Genomic DNA, 15,899 nt, shown 5'->3' with positions numbered 1-15,899 from the left:
GCAGCCACCTGTCCCAGCCAGCACTGACTGCCCTGATCCCGAGTCCCTTCCCAGATGCCTGGGAGGCCCTTGAGGAGAGGTCAGCCAGCCATGCAGACCTGACCCAGATGGCTGGCGGGGCCTTGGTGGGTGGGGTGCTGACCCCTCTCAGTTGCTACAGGCAGGCAGCCCTGTCTTCACCATCTGCCTCCCCAGGCCAGCTCCAAGGACACAGGTCAGCTCTACGCGGCGCTGCACCATCGCATCCTGGCCCTGCGCAGCCGTGTGGAGCAGGAGCAGGAGGCCAAGGTGCCAGCCCCCGAGCCCAGGGCCGCCCCGTCCAATGAGGAGGACGACAGTGACGATGACGACGACGTGCTAGCTCCCTCGGGGGCCGCCAGCACCGGTGAGCCGGGCAGGGCCTAGGGGAGGGGAGGAGCCAGAGCCGGGGGTGGGGTGCCCTGCACAGGCTTGGCCATCAGGTCCCCTCCAGACCTGACAGGACCCTGTACGCTCACCTACAGGTGCCGGGGACGAAGGGGACGGGCAGACCCCCGGGAGCACATAGCGGCCGGAGCCTGCACATGAGCCTGCTGCTTTGTCCGTCTGTCCGCTGCCGCCCCTCCCCGCAGGCTGCGTCCACAGGCCGGAACCGGAACCACACCCGCCGGGTTGGCCACTGTGTGGATCGGCTCGTCCAGTTCAAAAGCAGACCCGGGAGCTGCCTGGATGTGGTTTTGGGACACGAGTCTCATCATATTGATGAGCCAAAAAGAGTGTTCCCCGCCCCTCCTTGATTGAAATGGCACATTAAGACTTGTCACAGCCTCTCACTGGGACTCAGAGACCTGCTTTCTTCACCCGAGTGTTGCAGCCCGGGCACCGAGGGGCTGTCGCCCCCTCCAGCCGGTCTGGCTGCGTGGCAGCGGCGGGGGCCGGGGTAGGGTCTGTCGGTTCATAGGAGGGCAGGTGCTGGGCCCACGGACATTCTGTTTACTACTTTCTATTTCCCGGTCCCCATGCTCTTGATTTGGGGTTTCTATTTTACACTTTTTTTTTTTTTTAATTTCAAAGGCTTTGGTTTGGGTGTCTTGGATTAAGATGCCCCTGAGTGCTGAGCAGGCCTGGCCTGCCCTGCCCTCCCTGCGGCCCGGCCTCCTGAGCTGCGAGTGTACAGCCCCCTGGGGCTCAGCGTGGGGCTCCTGTCTGGCCTACACCTGGAATGCCTCCCGGGAAGGTCCCCAGGGCCCTCCGCACCAACCCTCCATCCGTATCACGTGGTTCACCATCAGGCACCCCAGCGAGGACCCCTCCCTGCCCTTGGCCGTTCCTTGCCCAGCCTCAGACATCGTGACTATCTGGGGCCTCGAGAGGCCATGGGTGTCAACCAGGCGCCTGCTGAGTGGCAGGGCCCTGCCCTGGACAGCAGGCTGTGCCCATGCACGCAGCCCGCACAGCCCCCCGGGGCCTGCACACACTGGCCCCGCAGACTTCGGGGGAAATCTCCGCCCCACCTTGGGGAGAGGCCTCCGTCCTTTGCGAGTGCCGGTCTGCCTGGGCCAGCGGAGACACCGGAGGCCAAGCTGAAAGCTCAGTCCCACTGCTTCAAGCCTTAGCCAGCTAGGGACAAGTAAAAGCAGACCATGCCCGTGTGTTCTGGAACATTTATGTAAGATTGTCATATGAAATGTATTTGGGAACTACATTAAAACTTTTAACTAAAGTCCTGGCTTCCTGTGCACACAAGGGGCCTCCAGAGGTTCAGCCCCTCCCCTGGCTCTGCCCCCGCCCAGGGGACCCGCACAGAGAGGGCTGGGCTGGGCGTGCTGTGAGCCAGCATGTATGGGGAGGACCATGTCCCCAGGCCCCACGCCAGTCGCCCGGTTGTTGGGACTGTTCCCCCTTCCCTCCTGTGGAATCGGGCCTTCCTGGGCACACACACCCTACCCCTCCCCCCTTCCCCCGGGGCCGCTGGACGCCGTTCACAGCCTCCAGGCGCTGGTCATCATGGCCACAAACTCCTCGTCAGTATCCACAGAAGCACTGAGGCCGCAGTAGTGGTCCTGGAACTCTGCCAGTGTGACCTGCGGGGGTGCGGGCTGTGATGGGCAGCCGGGGTGCTGGGGGGAGGGGAGGCTGCGTGGGTACCCACCTGCCCATCCTTGTCGGAAGACTCGAAGGTGTCCAGGAAGCGGCGGAGGGCCTCCTCCTCCGTCCATTCCCCGCTCCGCACCTTGGGGTGAGCCCGGCCGCTGTACACCCCACGGAGGTCCTCCACCGTCACCACACCGTCCCCGCTGCGATCCAGCTTGGCAAAGGCGGCGGCGATGACCGCTTTCCGGGCCTGAGACAGGGGGGGCTAGGGAGGGGCAATGACTGGGATGGAGCCTGGCACTGGGGTACCCTAAGCCAGAGATGGAGGGAGTCCCACCTCCCAGCCAGCACCCAGCCCCCCAAGGCCGCCTCACCCGTAGCGCACGCAGGAACTCCTCCAGGTCCAGGGTCCCGCTGCCGTCACGGTCCCAGCGCCGGCACACGGCGTCCGCCTCCGCCGGGTCCAGCGCCAGCCCCAGCTGAGCCAGGCCACGCCGCAGCTCCCCCGCATCCAGGGACCGGCTCCCATCCCGGTCCAAGCGGCGGAAAAACCTAGGGGCAAACGAGGCTGAGGAGGCCGCCATCTCTGCAGTAGCCAGTATGGGGGGTGGGGCGGGGGGACAGGAGGATCCTACCCAACCCTCACCTGGCCAGGCCCTGGATGCCCGAGGACCCTCGGGACAGGCACTGCGCCCGCAGCCTCTCCATGACGCCATCCACCGTGTCCATGCTGGGGCAGCTGGAGGGAAAAGGTCTCTGTGGGACTTTATGGTAGGGCAGCCAGGGTAGAGTGGGGTCACCTTGCAGCACCTCCTCCCCTTGCCGCTCACCTGGCCTGCGTCTGTCTGGGAGTCTTGCTGGCTCTGCCCAGTGTTAGTTTTGGTTCTGCCTGGAGAGGCTGTTGCCAAGGGACTTGGCTCTGGGGACAGGGAGGGGCCTGGCTGGAGCGTCCTGTGCCCAGAAAATGGCTGCTGGAGGCAGCGTCTCCCCTCCTCCAGCCCTGCTGGGCCCAGCCCTGAGCTGCAGCCCTCCTCAGGCCCAGGTGAGCAGTCTGCAGCAGGGCAGAGCCCAGGGCCTGCCTAGGTCCTGAGATTCTGTCAAATCTCACAGGGGTCGTCAGAAAGTAACTGAGCCAAGATGGCTTTTTTGAGTGTGTGCCAGTCTTGGGGCTTGAACTCGGGGCCTGGGAGTTGTCCCTGAGCTTTTATGATCAAGGTTAGCACTCCACCACTTGAGTCACAGCTCCACTTGCAACTGTTTGCTGGCTCATGGGAGATAAGACTGACAGACTTTCCTCCCCAGGCTGACTTCGAACTATGATCCTCAGATCTAAGCCTCCTGAGTAGCTAGGATGACAGGAGTGAGCTACCAGCGCCCGGCTTGTTCTCTTTTTGTTGTGCTGAATATGGAACCCAGGGCCAGAAACACACAGCCATGCCTCCAGTGCTGTTACTCTTCTAAAAATCAGTGCTGGGGCACAGCTCAAGGTAGATTCAAGCCCAGTACTCTCCACCAATCTGATAAAGGGTAAGAATGTAGCATAGTGGTTGAGTGCTTGTCTGGCATGTGTGAGGCCCTGAGCTAAATTTCCAACATGGAAGGGGAGGGGAGGGGGGAGGAAGGAATACAGGAATTTTTATATTACTAAGAAAGGGAAACTTCTTAATGTTAAAGAGAAACGAGAAAAGGCTGGCAATATTCTTTGCTAGACATTGATAGTTCACACCTATAGTCTCTAGCTGTTCCAGAGGCTGAGATCTAATGATCAAGCTTAGAAGCCAAGCCTGGGTAGAAAAGTCCATGCAATTCTTATCTCCAATTTATCAGCCACACTAGCAGCATGGTTCAAGTTGTAGACCACCAGCCTTGAGTGAAAAAGCCAAATGAGAGTGTAAGACCCTAAATTCAAGCCCCAGTATCAGCAGGAGAGAAAGAGAGGGAGGGAAGGAGGGAGGGAGAGGGAGAGAGGTTAAAAATGAGATGCCAGGCCAAGCACCAATAGCTCACCCCTGTAATCCTAGCTTCTTAGGAGGCTGAGATCTGAGGATCATGGTTCAGTTAGGGTAGGAAAGTCTGTGAGACTCTTACCTCCAATTAACCACCAAAAACCAGAAGTTGAGCTCTGGCTCAAGTGGTAGAACACCAGCCTTGAGCAAAACAAGCTCAAAGACAGTGCCCAGGCCCTGAGTTCAAGCCCCAGCGCCAGCACAAAACAACTACAACAACAAAAATGATGGCAGGCTGGGGTGCAGCTCAGTGCTGAGCACTTGCTAGGCCTGTGTGAGGCCCTGGGTTCAACCCTAGCACTGGGGAAAAACAAAAAGGATGGAGGCGTGGCTCAAGCAGTAGAGGGCGTAGTCTGAGTACTAAGGCTAAGGTGTGTGACTCAAGTGGTCGAGCATCTGCCTAGTGAATGTGAAACTCTGAGTTCAATCTCTAGTACCACAAGGGGGGCAGGGGGCGGGGGGGAAGAAAGCAGAATCTCAACAGTAACTGTTCCCAAATACTGGGAGCGACCTTAAACTCCAGTCATAAAAGCTGTTTCTCTGTCACGTCTCTTGGTTTGCACAGGTGCTGACATGGGGGCAAGTGTGTGTGCACAGGTGGCTCCATGCTTACGACAATCCTGGGGCGGAGCAGACCCTGCCATGAACCCCAGGCCTAACCGCCCTAGTCAAGGCCCTCCCCAGCGCCTCCTCTCCAGCCCTCCTGCCAGGAAGAAAGGACAAACAAGGACCCAGGCTAAGAATCATCCAATTTTATTCCTGAGGACAGCCAGGCCCCAACCTGCCCCCCCCCCCCGCTCTGTGAAGCAGCACCCACTTATTCCTGGAAGGGGTGGGGAGGAAGCATACCCTCACCACTGCAGAGGCCGCTGTCCGATGTCAGGTGGGAAGGCAGTCCTATCCTGATGGCCAGAGATCAGACTTTCCAGCCAAAACAGACCCTGCCAGCCCCTCGGCAGCTGCTGCTGACAGTTCCCTGAGTATAAGGGCCGGGGTGTGGCTGCACCCAGGCTGGGGGTGAGAAGGCACAGGAATCTTGATACCAAACTGCGACTATTTCCATTTCTTGGCCTGGGAGGGCAGTGTGGAAACGCAAAATGCAAAAACAGATACTCCAGGGCTGGGAAGGTGGCTCAGTGGTAGAGCGCTTGCCCTGGGTTCGATTCCTCAGCACCACATAAGCAGAAAAAGCCGGAAGTGGCGGCTGTGGCTCAAGTGGTAGAGTGCTAGCCTTGAGCAAAAAGACTCTCAGAGACAGTTCAAGCTCGAGGACTGGAAACAAAAAAAAAAAGGTAGAATCATTGTAAGGCAGGGGTGAGGTTGGAGGACGAATTGTTACTTCAGGTAAGAGGGTCAGGTAAGGCCTCTCTGAGCAAAGACCCAAGTAAACAGAGTAAACAGTAAACGAGGGAAAGAACGAAAGAACGTTCTAGGCAGAGGCACAGCAGCACAAAGGCCAAAGGCTGTGAGGCAAGACACCATCAGGAAAAGGCTGCAGGATGCAGCTTGGGCAGTCTGGTTGCCAGCACCTCTACATGCCTCTCCTGCCTTCTCTGCTTTGGGGATGAAAGGCTGAAGGAGAGCTGGGTGCTGTTCATGTCTGTAAGCCTAACTACTCAAGAGGCTGAGATTTGAGGATCACAATATAAGGCCAACTCAGGCAGAAAAGTCCATGAGACTCCATCTCCAATTAGTTAGCAAAAAGCCAGGCTGAATGTATGGCTCAAATGGCAGAGCTCCAGTAGTGCAAATGGCCCCAAGTCAACCCCAGTACCACCAAAACTCAAAATAAAATTGGGGAGGAGGGGAGAAGCTGAGGGAAGGTAAAGTTTTGGAAAGTAGATCCAGGATTAAAAATGATCCCCAAATAACCAATGGAAAATGGGATAAAGCAATTTTTTTTTCCCAGTCCTGTGGTTTGAACTCAGGGCCCAGGTGCTGTCCCTGAGCCTCTTTTTGCTCAAGGTTAGAGCTCTACCACTTGAGCCACAGACCACTTGTGGCTTTTTCTGAGTAGTTTATTGGAGATGAGTCTCACAAACTTTTCTGCCTGGGCTGGCTTCGAGAAACGCGATCCTCAGATCTCAGCCTCCTGGGTAGCTCAGATTACAGGTGTGAGCCACCAATGCTGGGCAAGGCTACCCATTTTTGACTGAGATAAAAAGAAAAAACTATAACCCAAGGATGGAAGATGATTCCGATGACAAGAAGGCAGAGGGCTAGTGGGGAGAGAGGTAGAAGAAAAACTCAACCCACGTACCACATATGTCCACAGAGACAGAGAGGACTTGCCTCAGTCTTCCAGGCCCCATGGGTAGTCTAAGAAGTAAGGGACAACACATCTCCTAGCCTGAATATCTAGGGTTCAGATTCAGGCAGGCACTGACTGCCAAGACTGAAGCAAAAAAAAAAAAAATCAATCCACAGTGTTCACATAAGCATTGCCAGTTTTTCAACAATGAGAGATGCAAAGTTTCACTGTTTGTTTTAACTTGTCTGGGCTAAGTGGTATTCAGCCTATGGGCTCCCGTTTATTAAAAAAAAAAAAGTCATCTTTGCAATCTCCAGCACTGCAGAAAAAAATTTAAAAAATGAAAACTTGGCTTTTTGCTTCTTTCCATGTTTGGACAGGATGATGGCTGTGTCCCCAGCGTGCCCTCCAGGATGTGATTTCCACAGTGGTGATTCCCAAAGGCACTTCCTCTATGTCTGGCTCTTCAACCCTGTGCTCCAGGGTTCACACCGTGGTCCCAAACACCGCAGGCTCAAGGTAATCCTCACGCCCTTCCTCTCCAGTACTGTTGGCTAGGGGCGGGCCAGGTCCTCCAGGGAGCAGATGGCAGGGGTCATTGTCCGGCACGGGCCCCAGCTGCTCGGCCTGGGCCAGGGCAGCCAGCAGTGTGGTCAAGGATGGCCGCTGGCGACAGATGTCCTGCAGCAGCTCAGCCCGAGGCCGCAGCTGCCCTATGAGCTCGTCTCGCTGGCGCAAGGCAGCCTGGAGGCTGTGGACAGAGGCCTCGGATACCAGCAGCTGTTCCTGCAGAGCTGAAATCTCCCTGGATGAGAGACAACATTGAGACAGTCACGGTACTGAGGGACCAGAGGGACAGCTTCTTCCCATGCCTGCTCCCTCCCTCCCCCAACAGAAGTTCCTCAGGCCCATCCAGAGCAAATTCTTGTTCCCCTCAGCTGCTTTAAAGCCTGCCTTAACACAGGGAAATGTTACATCTCCCCCTGTCCCACAGGATGGCATTTGGAGATGGACCTTTTAGGGACTAGGGAAAGCAGGATCCCTGGGACTGGTGCCCCCCCTCTTTTTTGGGGGTCAGTACTGGCGTTTGAATTATCAGCCTCACAACTCTCAGTTGGCTGGCTTGCCATGCTTCCAGCCCTGGTTGGTTGGTTGGTTTGTTTTTGGCTAGGTGCTGCTATCCATTTAGATCTGCTTAAAACTTGTTTGAGTCTCCATCCTCCCACTCTTCATCTCGCAAGGAACTAGGATTACAGGCATGAGCTACTGCACACAGCTTCTAGTTCCTTCACTCCCTCCTTCTCTCCTCCTTCTCTCTCCTTCTCCCTCCCTCTCTCCTATCCTGGGCCTGAATGCTATCCCTGAGCCTCTTCGTACTCAAGCCTAGTGCTCTACCACTTGAGCCATAGCCCCATTTCCGGCTTTTTCTGAGTAGTTTATTGGAGGTAAGAGTCTCCCAGACTTGTCTGCCCAGGCTGGCTTTGAACCATAGTCCTCAGGACTCAGCCTCCTGAGTAGCTAGGATTACAGGCATGAGCCACCTGCGCCCTTGGCATCTCTTTTTATAAGGATGCAAATCCAGCTGGGCATGTTTGTTTGTTTTGGTTTTGTTTAGGATCTTCAGGGTCTTCTATGTTTGCCTGAAGCGGACCTCAGACCTCTATCCTGCAGGAAGGGGATGACATATGACTATCACTCAGCCTGGCTTATAGGTGGAGAATGGATCTCATTCACATTTTTTTTTGGGGGGGGGCTGGTCTGGAACCATGATCCTCCCAATCCCCCCTTCCCAAGTATCTGGGATTACAGGCGTGAGCGCACGCACCCAGGAACACAGGCAATCTTCACAACCGCACAGGTGCCATCATTCCATCGCCCCCGGCCGCGGCTCCCGCTGCCCTGTGGCAGAGATCAGGGTGATCTCCGGCCCTCGCACCGGTCATGACCATCGATGTGCCCTTCTGGGAACATTGGCCAGGTTTGAAGTTCCGAATTCACCCCTCGACTTTACTGATTTAACTTTCTTGGAGTTTTGTTGTTTTTCTTTTCCTCAGTTCCACCAGCAGTCAGCCTCCGCGTGAGTGCAATGCGATTCCCCTGTCCTTCCCTTCCCAGCCTCCGTTCCATCTCCGCCCACCTCCTCCGGGAAGTCCGCCTGGGCCGCCCCGGGGCCTCACCGGTCCTTGGCGCGGCCCAGCTCCTCCAGGGCCGTGCGCTGCTGCTGGTCCTGGCGGGACAGGCGCTCGGCCTGGGCGCGCACCGTGCGCTCCGCCGCCTCCAGGCGCGCCTCCAGCTCCGCCGCGCGCCGGTGCACGGCTGCCAGGTGCGCGTTCGCCTCCCGGATCTGCAGGGCGGGCGGTGCAGACATGGCCCCCGGCTCAGGCCCCAGGCCCGGCCACGCCCCACCCGGGGTGGCCGGTTACGAGCAGGGCGACGCCCCTCTCCAAGAACAAGCCCGATTGGCTGCAGTCCTCCCCTGGGCCCCGCCCCAGGCCTAGGTTGTGCCTTCCTCCAGCCAGAACGTTCGCACTGGTTCCACGACGGCCGGAGCTCCGCCCCGAATCCCTGCCTCGCCCCAGGATTGGTTAAGATCTTGACAGACAGGCCACGCCTCCAGATTGGCTTTGGGTTTCTGCGCCGCTGTCCAGATGCTGCTCTACCAACGGGGCGGGTCAACACTTTCTAGCCAGGATTGGCTCACATCCTAAGCGAGTACATCTGACCACGCCCAGCAGACACGCCCAGCAGAGGACAGCCCGAGAGGCTTTCCTCGGGATCGCGACTCCGTTAAGGGGAGTCCCAAGAAAGACCACGCCCCGTAGGCCCTCCTACAGCCATTGAAAGATCGTTTGTAGAAATGCCTCTGGTAGTGGCCACGCCCCCCGTAGTCTAGAGCCAACTTTGACACGGCCTAGGCCAAAGCCCGCTAAAATCCCAGCACGCGGATTGGTTATATGTCTGACAAACCCCGCCCCTGATCCTCGCCACGCCCCCAAATAGTGACACGCGGAGACCATGGCCACGCCCCAGAAAGATTCTGGCTCTACCAGTGGCCACGGCGCCGGCAAGCCCCGCCCCATAATTATCGCTCCAGCCTATTAAGTGGAGCCCCGCCTAGCGTTGTAGTCCGTGCTTGGGTTTGGCCTGGCACCTGTCACCGTCTCTCCCCTAACTAGGTCAGACCTTATTTCCAATGGTCAAACTGCCAATTTGGGCTAGCAAAATCCATCACCGCTAATCACGGCAGACCTCAATTTCCCCTCAGGTAATTTCATCCCACGGTCGATCCCTACACTACCGCGTCACGCCGGGCGCACGCCTCCCTAGCGCTCGCGCGCGACCTCTTTGTCCGTGTTCGCGGCGCTCAATAAAGTTGCACGGTTGTTGCTGGTCGGAACCTCCCGGGAGCCTGCGCGCGCCGCCCGGGAAGTCTCGCGAGATTCCGCGGCGGCCGTCCTTGAGAGCGCGGAGCCGGCGGAGCGTGCGGCGGTGCGGGTCCGCGGCGGCCGCGTCATGGCGCGCGTCCTCCTCGATCAGTACTGGGCCATCCCGGAGGGCACCGAGTGCCACCGCAAAAGCTACATCACCACGGTCCTCGGCGCCGGCACGGGTGAGCGCGGGAGCTGCGCGGGCCCCGCCCCGGGACCCCCTCGGCTGGGGCCGGTCCGACGCCGCCGCGGGGTTGGCAGGCCTGGGAAGTCGGGGTACGGGGCCCCCCCGCCTCCGGTGCGGGGTCGTCGGGGTCGCCATCTGCAGCCTGCGGGAGGCCTCAGGGTGGCCGTCGGGGTCGGCCTCGCAGCGGGGCACCTGGCGGGCTCTGGGCGCGGAAGGCGCGGTCCTATCGGGTCTGTTTACGCCGGTCCTGAGGCTTGAACTCCAGGCTTTTTATGCTCAAGGCCGGCGCTCTACCACTGGAGTCACAGCGCCACTTCCTCCTTTTTGCTGGTTCATGGGAGATCAGAGTCTCAGGGACTTTCCTGCCCGGGCTGGCTTCGAACCGCGATCCTCAGATCTCAGCCTCCTGAGTAGCTAGGATGACAGGCGTGAGCCACGGGTGCCTGACCCCTAAAGTCTGGGTCGGGTTAAGACCTGGTGAGTAGTCGGGCATTAAAAACATTTTTTTAAATCTGTCATAGGGCATGAACTCTGGGTCTGGGCGCTGTACCCCCCCCCCCCAAGGCTCAGGCCTACCACTTTGAGCCACAGCTCCACTTCCGGTGTTCTGGTGGTTCATTGGAGGTAGTCTCATGGACTTCCCTGCCCGGGCTGGCTTTGAACTGCGATCTCAGATCTCAGCCTCCTGAGTTGCTTGGATTGTAGCTGTAAGCCACTGGTACTGATTGATTCCTTCCTTCCTTTCCTTTTTATTATTATACTTTTTAGTAGTTGTACAAAGAAGTTCCCATTCTACAAAACAGTATATGAGTACACAGTGTCTGACAGCATTGTCACCCGTCGCTCCTGACCCATCCCTTCGCTCACTTTTTTTTTAACTGAGATTAGATGATTACATGAATTTCACATATTCCACAGTATTGTGGAATAGTGATACTTAAAGTCACACATACATTTTAACCTTCACAAGGCAAATTGCCATTATGGTCTATGAAGTTTGTGAGTTCTATGAGCTTTGACCACACCATTATTTCTTCCACGTTAGGTGGTGTTTACATTTCTTTCCTTTTGCTTAGTATAGGCTGTTCCCTCTTTCCCTCTCATTCCTCCCTTCCCATCGCTGTCTTTGGGTTGCTTAGTTCTTTTTCATCTATGTCCAGTGCAGCTGGTGGGCCCATCTGTTGTATGTTTTCCTGTTTCCCACTTACTCTGTGTCTTCCTCCTAGCTTCCACTGTTGTGTGCATACATATACCATATATATGGTCAAGAACATGGAGTCATTTAGCAATGATAGGACAAAGTGGTTGGCTGGCCTTTGTTTCTCGAGTCCTGTTTACTTTGTCATATAGGCCAGGGATTCTTTTTTTTTTTTTTTTTTGGGTCCGGTCGTGGGGCCTGAACTCTGGGCCTGGGCACTGTCCCTCAGCTCTTCAGCTCAAGGCTAGCGCCCTACCACTTGAGCCACAGCGCCACTTCCGGCTTTTTTCTTTTTTCTTATGTGGTGCTGAGGAATCGAACCCAGGGCCTCAGGCATGCAAGGCAAGCGCTCTACCACTGAGCCACCTTCCCAGCCCCTGGCCAGGGATTCTTAAGGCTTTAGTTGGCGCTACCACCTGGGGGAGTTGGGTCAAGAGCTAACAAATGGCAGCACTGGGGAGCACAGGACACCCACAGCTCTGGCCTTCCAGGCCCCAGAATCTCACCCCTGTCTCGTCTGTGAGCCTCACAGGCACTGGCTGAGGTCTCTCTGTAGCCCAGGTGGAGCTGGAATTGGCTGTCCTGCCTCAGCCACCCAGGGCTGGGGTTACAGGTAGACACCACAGTGCCTGGCTTCATCTGTGTCTTTACAGTGAACTTGGCTCACGTCACATCTTAACACGCGAGGGGCCCGTCTACTCACACATTCCTGAGGGGACACGTACTAGGGACTGGCAAGCATAACATTTGGGAGTTCAGTAATTCTGTTTGGGGGAAATGAAAGCAGGAAGGTGTCACCCTGACATTTGGGACCTTAGGGAGATTTTTTTTTTCCCATTTGGGGGTTTTCTTTGTTTTTGTTTGTTTTCTTGGCTTGTGATTGATTGGTTTAGTGTGTCAGTGCCATTCCTCTCTGCTCTTGCTTGGCTTGCTCACTCACAGCTGGTGCTCCACCACAGGACCCACACCTCCAGCCTGTTTGGGGGCTGGTTAATTGGAGATGGAGTCTCTCAGACTTTTCTGCCTTGACTGGCCTTGAACTATAATCCTCTAGATCTCAGCCTCCTGAATAACGAGAATCACAGGTGTAAGCCACCAGTGCCTGGCTTGCTTTTTTTGTTGTTGTTGTTGGTCGTGGGGCTTGAACTCTGGGCCTGGGCGCTGTCCCTGCACTCTTCAGCTCAAGGCAAATGCTCTACCACTTCAGCCACAGAGCTACTTCCAGTTCTCTAGAGGTTTATTGGCAATAAGAGTCTCACAGACTTTCCTGCCCAGGCTGGGTTTGAACTGTGATCCTCAGATCTCAGCCTCCTGAGTAGCTAGGATTACAGGCGTGAGCCACCGGTGCCCAGCTTGGCTTTGCTTTTTTGTTGTTCCATTTTGTGTGGTGCTGAGGATAGAACCCAGGACCTGGCAAAGGCTAGAAAAATGCTCTAGCATCAAGTTACACCTCCAGCCCCTTCAGGAAGAATCGGAGGGATTTCGAAGTAGAAGGCCATGTTGGTGCAGAGGACCTCCGCGGGCTGTGGGGGGGGCACTGCCCAATGAGAACCCCTTCCAGCAACGGGTGGGAATCTTGCCAGAGGTGCCTTGTGGAGGAGGCCCTGAGAGATCCCGGCTTGGGACAGGCATGGGTTCCCCGGGCCGGCTCCCTTCCCTGCCCCCCCCCCGCCCTTCATTCCCTGGGGCTCCCCTGAGGTGCCTGAACCTCCATGGCAGCCAGCCCGCACTTCCTGGAGGACCCAGCCCCTGCCGTGCACAGTGACTGAGTGCGTGAGTGAACGAGTAAGCACCACCGGGCAGAGCCGAGTAGGTGAGTGGTGTCTGAAATGATTGACTACTATGAGCACAGAGCTGATAGAATGCGCACTGTGCATGCATAGAGCTGAGGGGATGAATGAATGAATGAATGAGTGAGCACTGGGGGCAGGGCGGTTGTGAGACGCAGTGATGGGAGGAGCGCTGCGGACGGACGCCCTGCTGGGTGGGGAATGAGCGAATGCGGGCCGCACAGAGCGGGCAGGTGGGTGCTGGGAGGCAGGGGTGAGGCAGCGAGGGTCTCCGTGCCCACCGTGGGGGTGGTGGCAGGGGAGGTGACGGGCTGGGTGCTCCCTTGATGAGGACGTGGGGGTGATCCTCGCCCCGTCCGAGGCCTTAGGGGTGCCTAGGATTGTGTGGGCCCTCGCTGTGGAGCCCGCGGTGGCCTCGCCGGCCTGGGGTGATGTCGTGAGGGTCCCCTAGGGAAGACTGTGAGAGCCCCTGGCACGCCTGTGCCCGCGTGTGCACAGTGGGCAGTCCAGGTGGTCTGGGTAGTGGATGCAGGGGAGGACACGAGGAAGATAACTTGGGAGGGACAAGAAGAAGGATATGGAGGAGGTTAGGGGCTCCCTCAACCAGATGGGCCCCGTCCCCTTGCAGCCGCACACCCCGCGTGGGGGTCAGCAGCAGCTTGTGTGGTGCAGTCTCACGCGTCGTCCCCATCAGTACAGTGGGGAGTCGGCTCCGTCCTCCCTGCGGCCTCTTCCAGATGCCTGAGCTGCGCCTGCGCCCTGGGGATGGCAGGCCGAAGGTGGTGACTGGTGACGCTGGAGGGGGACACCAGGCCGGACCCTGCTGCCCAGGCGCCCCCCTGCGCCCCCAGGGGAGCCAGCAGGGCCCGACTGGGGATGGAGCCGTCCTCACCACCCACCTGGCCCTGGGCTGGGGCCAGTGCGGGTCCGGCCCCCTGTGCGCACAGAAAAGCCAGTGTCTGGGCCAAGGCGGCGGAGGCAGCGGGTGGAAAAGCTGAGTGGGGTGAAGGCCTGGGAGGCCAGGGACACGCCCAGGCCTGGCCACCCAGGCGGGGGAGGGCCCGAGAGTGGCAGCTCAAGCCGCTGGCACCCCGACACCCTGCCACTGCCAAGGAAGATTGGATCGCGGCCTCACAGGATAGTGGAGCCTTTGACGGGAGTGGCGCGGGGCCTGGGGGGCGGGGGCAGAACCTCGCTCCGGTCTGCAGTGCAGGCCCAAGGTTCGAGGCCAGCCCAGCGCCCCGCGGCATGCAGTCTGGCTCTGACCAGCCCCCCTTCCCCCCTAGGCCTGGTCGCCGGAGCCTACAGCATCATATTCAGGCCGTCGAGCTCGCCCATGGAGAACGTGGCCAGGGTTGGTCGCTACACCTTTACTGCAGGTGTGTGCGGGGGGGGGACGTGCAGGGGACCCAGGAAGCCAGGGGCAGGCCAGGGCAGGGGCTGGGGGGGCAGTGTGTTTCCCAGGGTTTCCCTCCACCCCGCACTCTTGCAGCTGCCGTTGGAGCCATGTTTGGACTCACCACCTGCGTCACCAGCCAGGCCCGCGAGAAGCCAGACGACCCCCTGAACTACTTCATCGGGGGCTGCGCCGGAGGCCTGACCCTGGGAGCTCGGAGTGAGTGGCCCAGGGAACCCTGACCCCTGCCTTCCCCTCGGACCCAGCCACCAGGCGGGCACATTTCTCTGCAGAGTTAGGGCAACTACAGAGGAAGATGCCCCTGCGGCGGCCAAAGCCACTCGGCCTTTTGCACCCAACAGAGCTACAGTGCATGCCCAGCCCCTTCCTCCCTCCCCCTTGGGCTGCTCTTCCAACATGCCAAGCTTTGCCCTGCCCCAGGGCCTTTGCACAGGCTGTGCGCAGCCCCAGGTATCAGCTCCATTCCCCTCACCATCCTGACACCCTGTCACCAGTGCTCAGCGCCCCTCCTGCCTGCCACACTTTGTCACCACCACCCGTGGTGGTGCCTGGCCAGGCCCCGCCCCTCAGAAGAGCCGCCCTCCCCCACCTAACCCCCACCCCCACCGTGGGCACACAGGGACCCGGGGTTGAGGAGGGGCACCCTGCCTGGGGTGTGACGCACACCCTTCTGGCTGCCCAGCATTTTCGAGCTTGGGTGGGGGCAGCGAGGATCTCTCTTCCCCCGGGACGTGGGAGGATCCAGCAATCTGGACTTCTTCCAGGAAGGACCTCAGTTTCCCCAGTCTCCCAAGCCCCATGCCTTCCTGTAACCGGTGGAGGCCATGATGGCCTGGGAGTGGGGGGCTGGGGGGGCCTGATGGGCCCCTGCCTGATGTCGCCTCTCCTCAGCCCACAGCTACGGGACGGCCGCGACGGGCTGCGTGTGCATGGGCATCGCGGCCGCCCTGCTCAAGATGGGCCAGCTGGAGGGCTGGGAGCTGGTGGCGGACAGGAAGGTGTGAGTCCGCCAGCCATCCGCCCTCCGGGACCTGGGGAGGGCCAGCGAGCCCACCAATAAACTTAATGTGGACTGTGCGTGTCCGTCCCTGATGGGGGGGGGGCCGCAGCCCTGCGAGGGAATGCTGATCACCAACACCCCGCACCCTGCCCTGCGCCCCGCACCCTGCCCTGCACCCTGCACGCCACCGCCGCGGCCCGCCCGAGCCAGGCCGAGGGCACCGGGCTGCCGCCAAAGGCAGAGCAAGGCGGGCAGCGCCAGTGCCCACCCGGGAGTGGAAAGTCACCCACACTTCTGCCCACGGCCCCCCTGCCCTGGACCCGCCCCCAGAGCCCAGGGGACACGCCCGGGCCCCACTCCCAGAGCGCCTCCAAATTCCTGCGCGCTGAAGCGGGGCGCCCTGCGGGCCCGGCTCCCGGCTCGCCCGGCCAGGTGAGCGCCACGGGTGCCGGGGTGCCGCCGGCAGCGCCTCGTGACCCAGCCTGGCCCACGAGCTGTCAAGCCCGTGATTTAGGGGGCCCCCGGAACGCTGGGGCGCCGGCCCGGCCC

The 15,899-nt window shown here is 59.0% G+C and overlaps 4 protein-coding genes across 8 annotated transcripts in view; 2 read left to right on the top strand and 2 right to left on the bottom strand.

The window, feature by feature from the left end:
* Ranbp3 (RAN binding protein 3) overlaps positions 1-1,702 on the top strand; it is a 47,037-nt gene extending 45,335 nt beyond the window's left edge. For all 5 annotated transcript variants that reach the window (XM_013022895.1, XM_013022894.1, XM_013022892.1 and 2 more), the window contains 2 exons: positions 196-385; positions 504-1,702. In XM_013022895.1, coding sequence (XP_012878349.1) covers positions 196-385; positions 504-547 — 234 coding nt within the window. In that variant the 3' untranslated portion in view covers positions 548-1,702. The remainder of the gene's footprint in view (positions 1-195; positions 386-503) is intronic.
* Positions 1,703-1,951: 249 nt separating this feature from the next.
* On the bottom strand, positions 1,952-2,928 carry Caps (calcyphosine). The gene is made up of 5 exons (XM_013022772.1): positions 2,904-2,928; positions 2,720-2,812; positions 2,448-2,625; positions 2,132-2,338; positions 1,952-2,063 (listed from the first exon to the last, which is right to left on the bottom strand). Exons 2-5 carry the CDS (start codon positions 2,800-2,802, stop codon positions 1,962-1,964), a joined length of 570 nt encoding a protein of 189 aa, XP_012878226.1. The 5' UTR covers positions 2,803-2,812; positions 2,904-2,928; the 3' UTR covers positions 1,952-1,961.
* A 3,212-nt stretch (positions 2,929-6,140) lies between these two features.
* On the bottom strand, positions 6,141-8,698 carry Vmac (vimentin-type intermediate filament associated coiled-coil protein). Its single transcript, XM_013022938.1, has 2 exons — positions 8,508-8,698; positions 6,141-7,135 (listed from the first exon to the last, which is right to left on the bottom strand). The coding sequence occupies exons 1-2, from the start codon at positions 8,696-8,698 to the stop codon at positions 6,817-6,819; spliced, it is 510 nt and encodes a 169-aa protein (XP_012878392.1). The 3' UTR covers positions 6,141-6,816.
* A 1,075-nt stretch (positions 8,699-9,773) lies between these two features.
* Ndufa11 (NADH dehydrogenase (ubiquinone) 1 alpha subcomplex, 11, 14.7kDa) lies at positions 9,774-15,427 on the top strand. Its single transcript, XM_013022939.1, has 4 exons — positions 9,774-9,940; positions 14,220-14,312; positions 14,426-14,548; positions 15,242-15,427. Exons 1-4 carry the CDS (start codon positions 9,844-9,846, stop codon positions 15,352-15,354), a joined length of 426 nt encoding a protein of 141 aa, XP_012878393.1. The 5' UTR covers positions 9,774-9,843; the 3' UTR covers positions 15,355-15,427.
* Positions 15,428-15,899: the final 472 nt, after the last annotated feature.

Source organism: Dipodomys ordii, unplaced genomic scaffold (genome assembly GCF_000151885.1).
Source record: "Dipodomys ordii isolate 6190 unplaced genomic scaffold, Dord_2.0 Scaffold64, whole genome shotgun sequence".
NCBI classification, from domain to species: domain Eukaryota; kingdom Metazoa; phylum Chordata; class Mammalia; order Rodentia; family Heteromyidae; genus Dipodomys; species Dipodomys ordii.
This window is presented reverse-complemented; position numbering and strand designations above follow the sequence as displayed.

What these genes read in the sequence shown, in the direction of transcription:
- Caps (XM_013022772.1), bottom strand. Translation starts at nt 2,802, where the DNA reads ATGGACACGGTGGATGGCGTCATGGAGAGGCTGCGGGCGCAGTGCCTG. An exon ending in GGCATCCAGGGCCTGGCCAG is followed by an intron (nt 2,626 to 2,719) that starts GTGAGGGTTGGG and finishes GTTTGCCCCTAG; the next exon opens with GTTTTTCCGCCGCTTGGACC. An exon ending in AGTTCCTGCGTGCGCTACGG is followed by an intron (nt 2,339 to 2,447) that starts GTGAGGCGGCCT and finishes GCCCCTCCCTAG; the next exon opens with CCCCCCCTGTCTCAGGCCCG.
- Vmac (XM_013022938.1), bottom strand. Translation starts at nt 8,698, where the DNA reads ATGTCTGCACCGCCCGCCCTGCAGATCCGGGAGGCGAACGCGCACCTG. An exon ending in CTGGGCCGCGCCAAGGACCG is followed by an intron (nt 7,136 to 8,507) that starts GTGAGGCCCCGG and finishes TCTCTCATCCAG; the next exon opens with GGAGATTTCAGCTCTGCAGG.
- Ndufa11 (XM_013022939.1), top strand. Translation starts at nt 9,844, where the DNA reads ATGGCGCGCGTCCTCCTCGATCAGTACTGGGCCATCCCGGAGGGCACC. An exon ending in TCGCTACACCTTTACTGCAG is followed by an intron (nt 14,313 to 14,425) that starts GTGTGTGCGGGG and finishes GCACTCTTGCAG; the next exon opens with CTGCCGTTGGAGCCATGTTT. An exon ending in CCTGACCCTGGGAGCTCGGA is followed by an intron (nt 14,549 to 15,241) that starts GTGAGTGGCCCA and finishes GCCTCTCCTCAG; the next exon opens with CCCACAGCTACGGGACGGCC.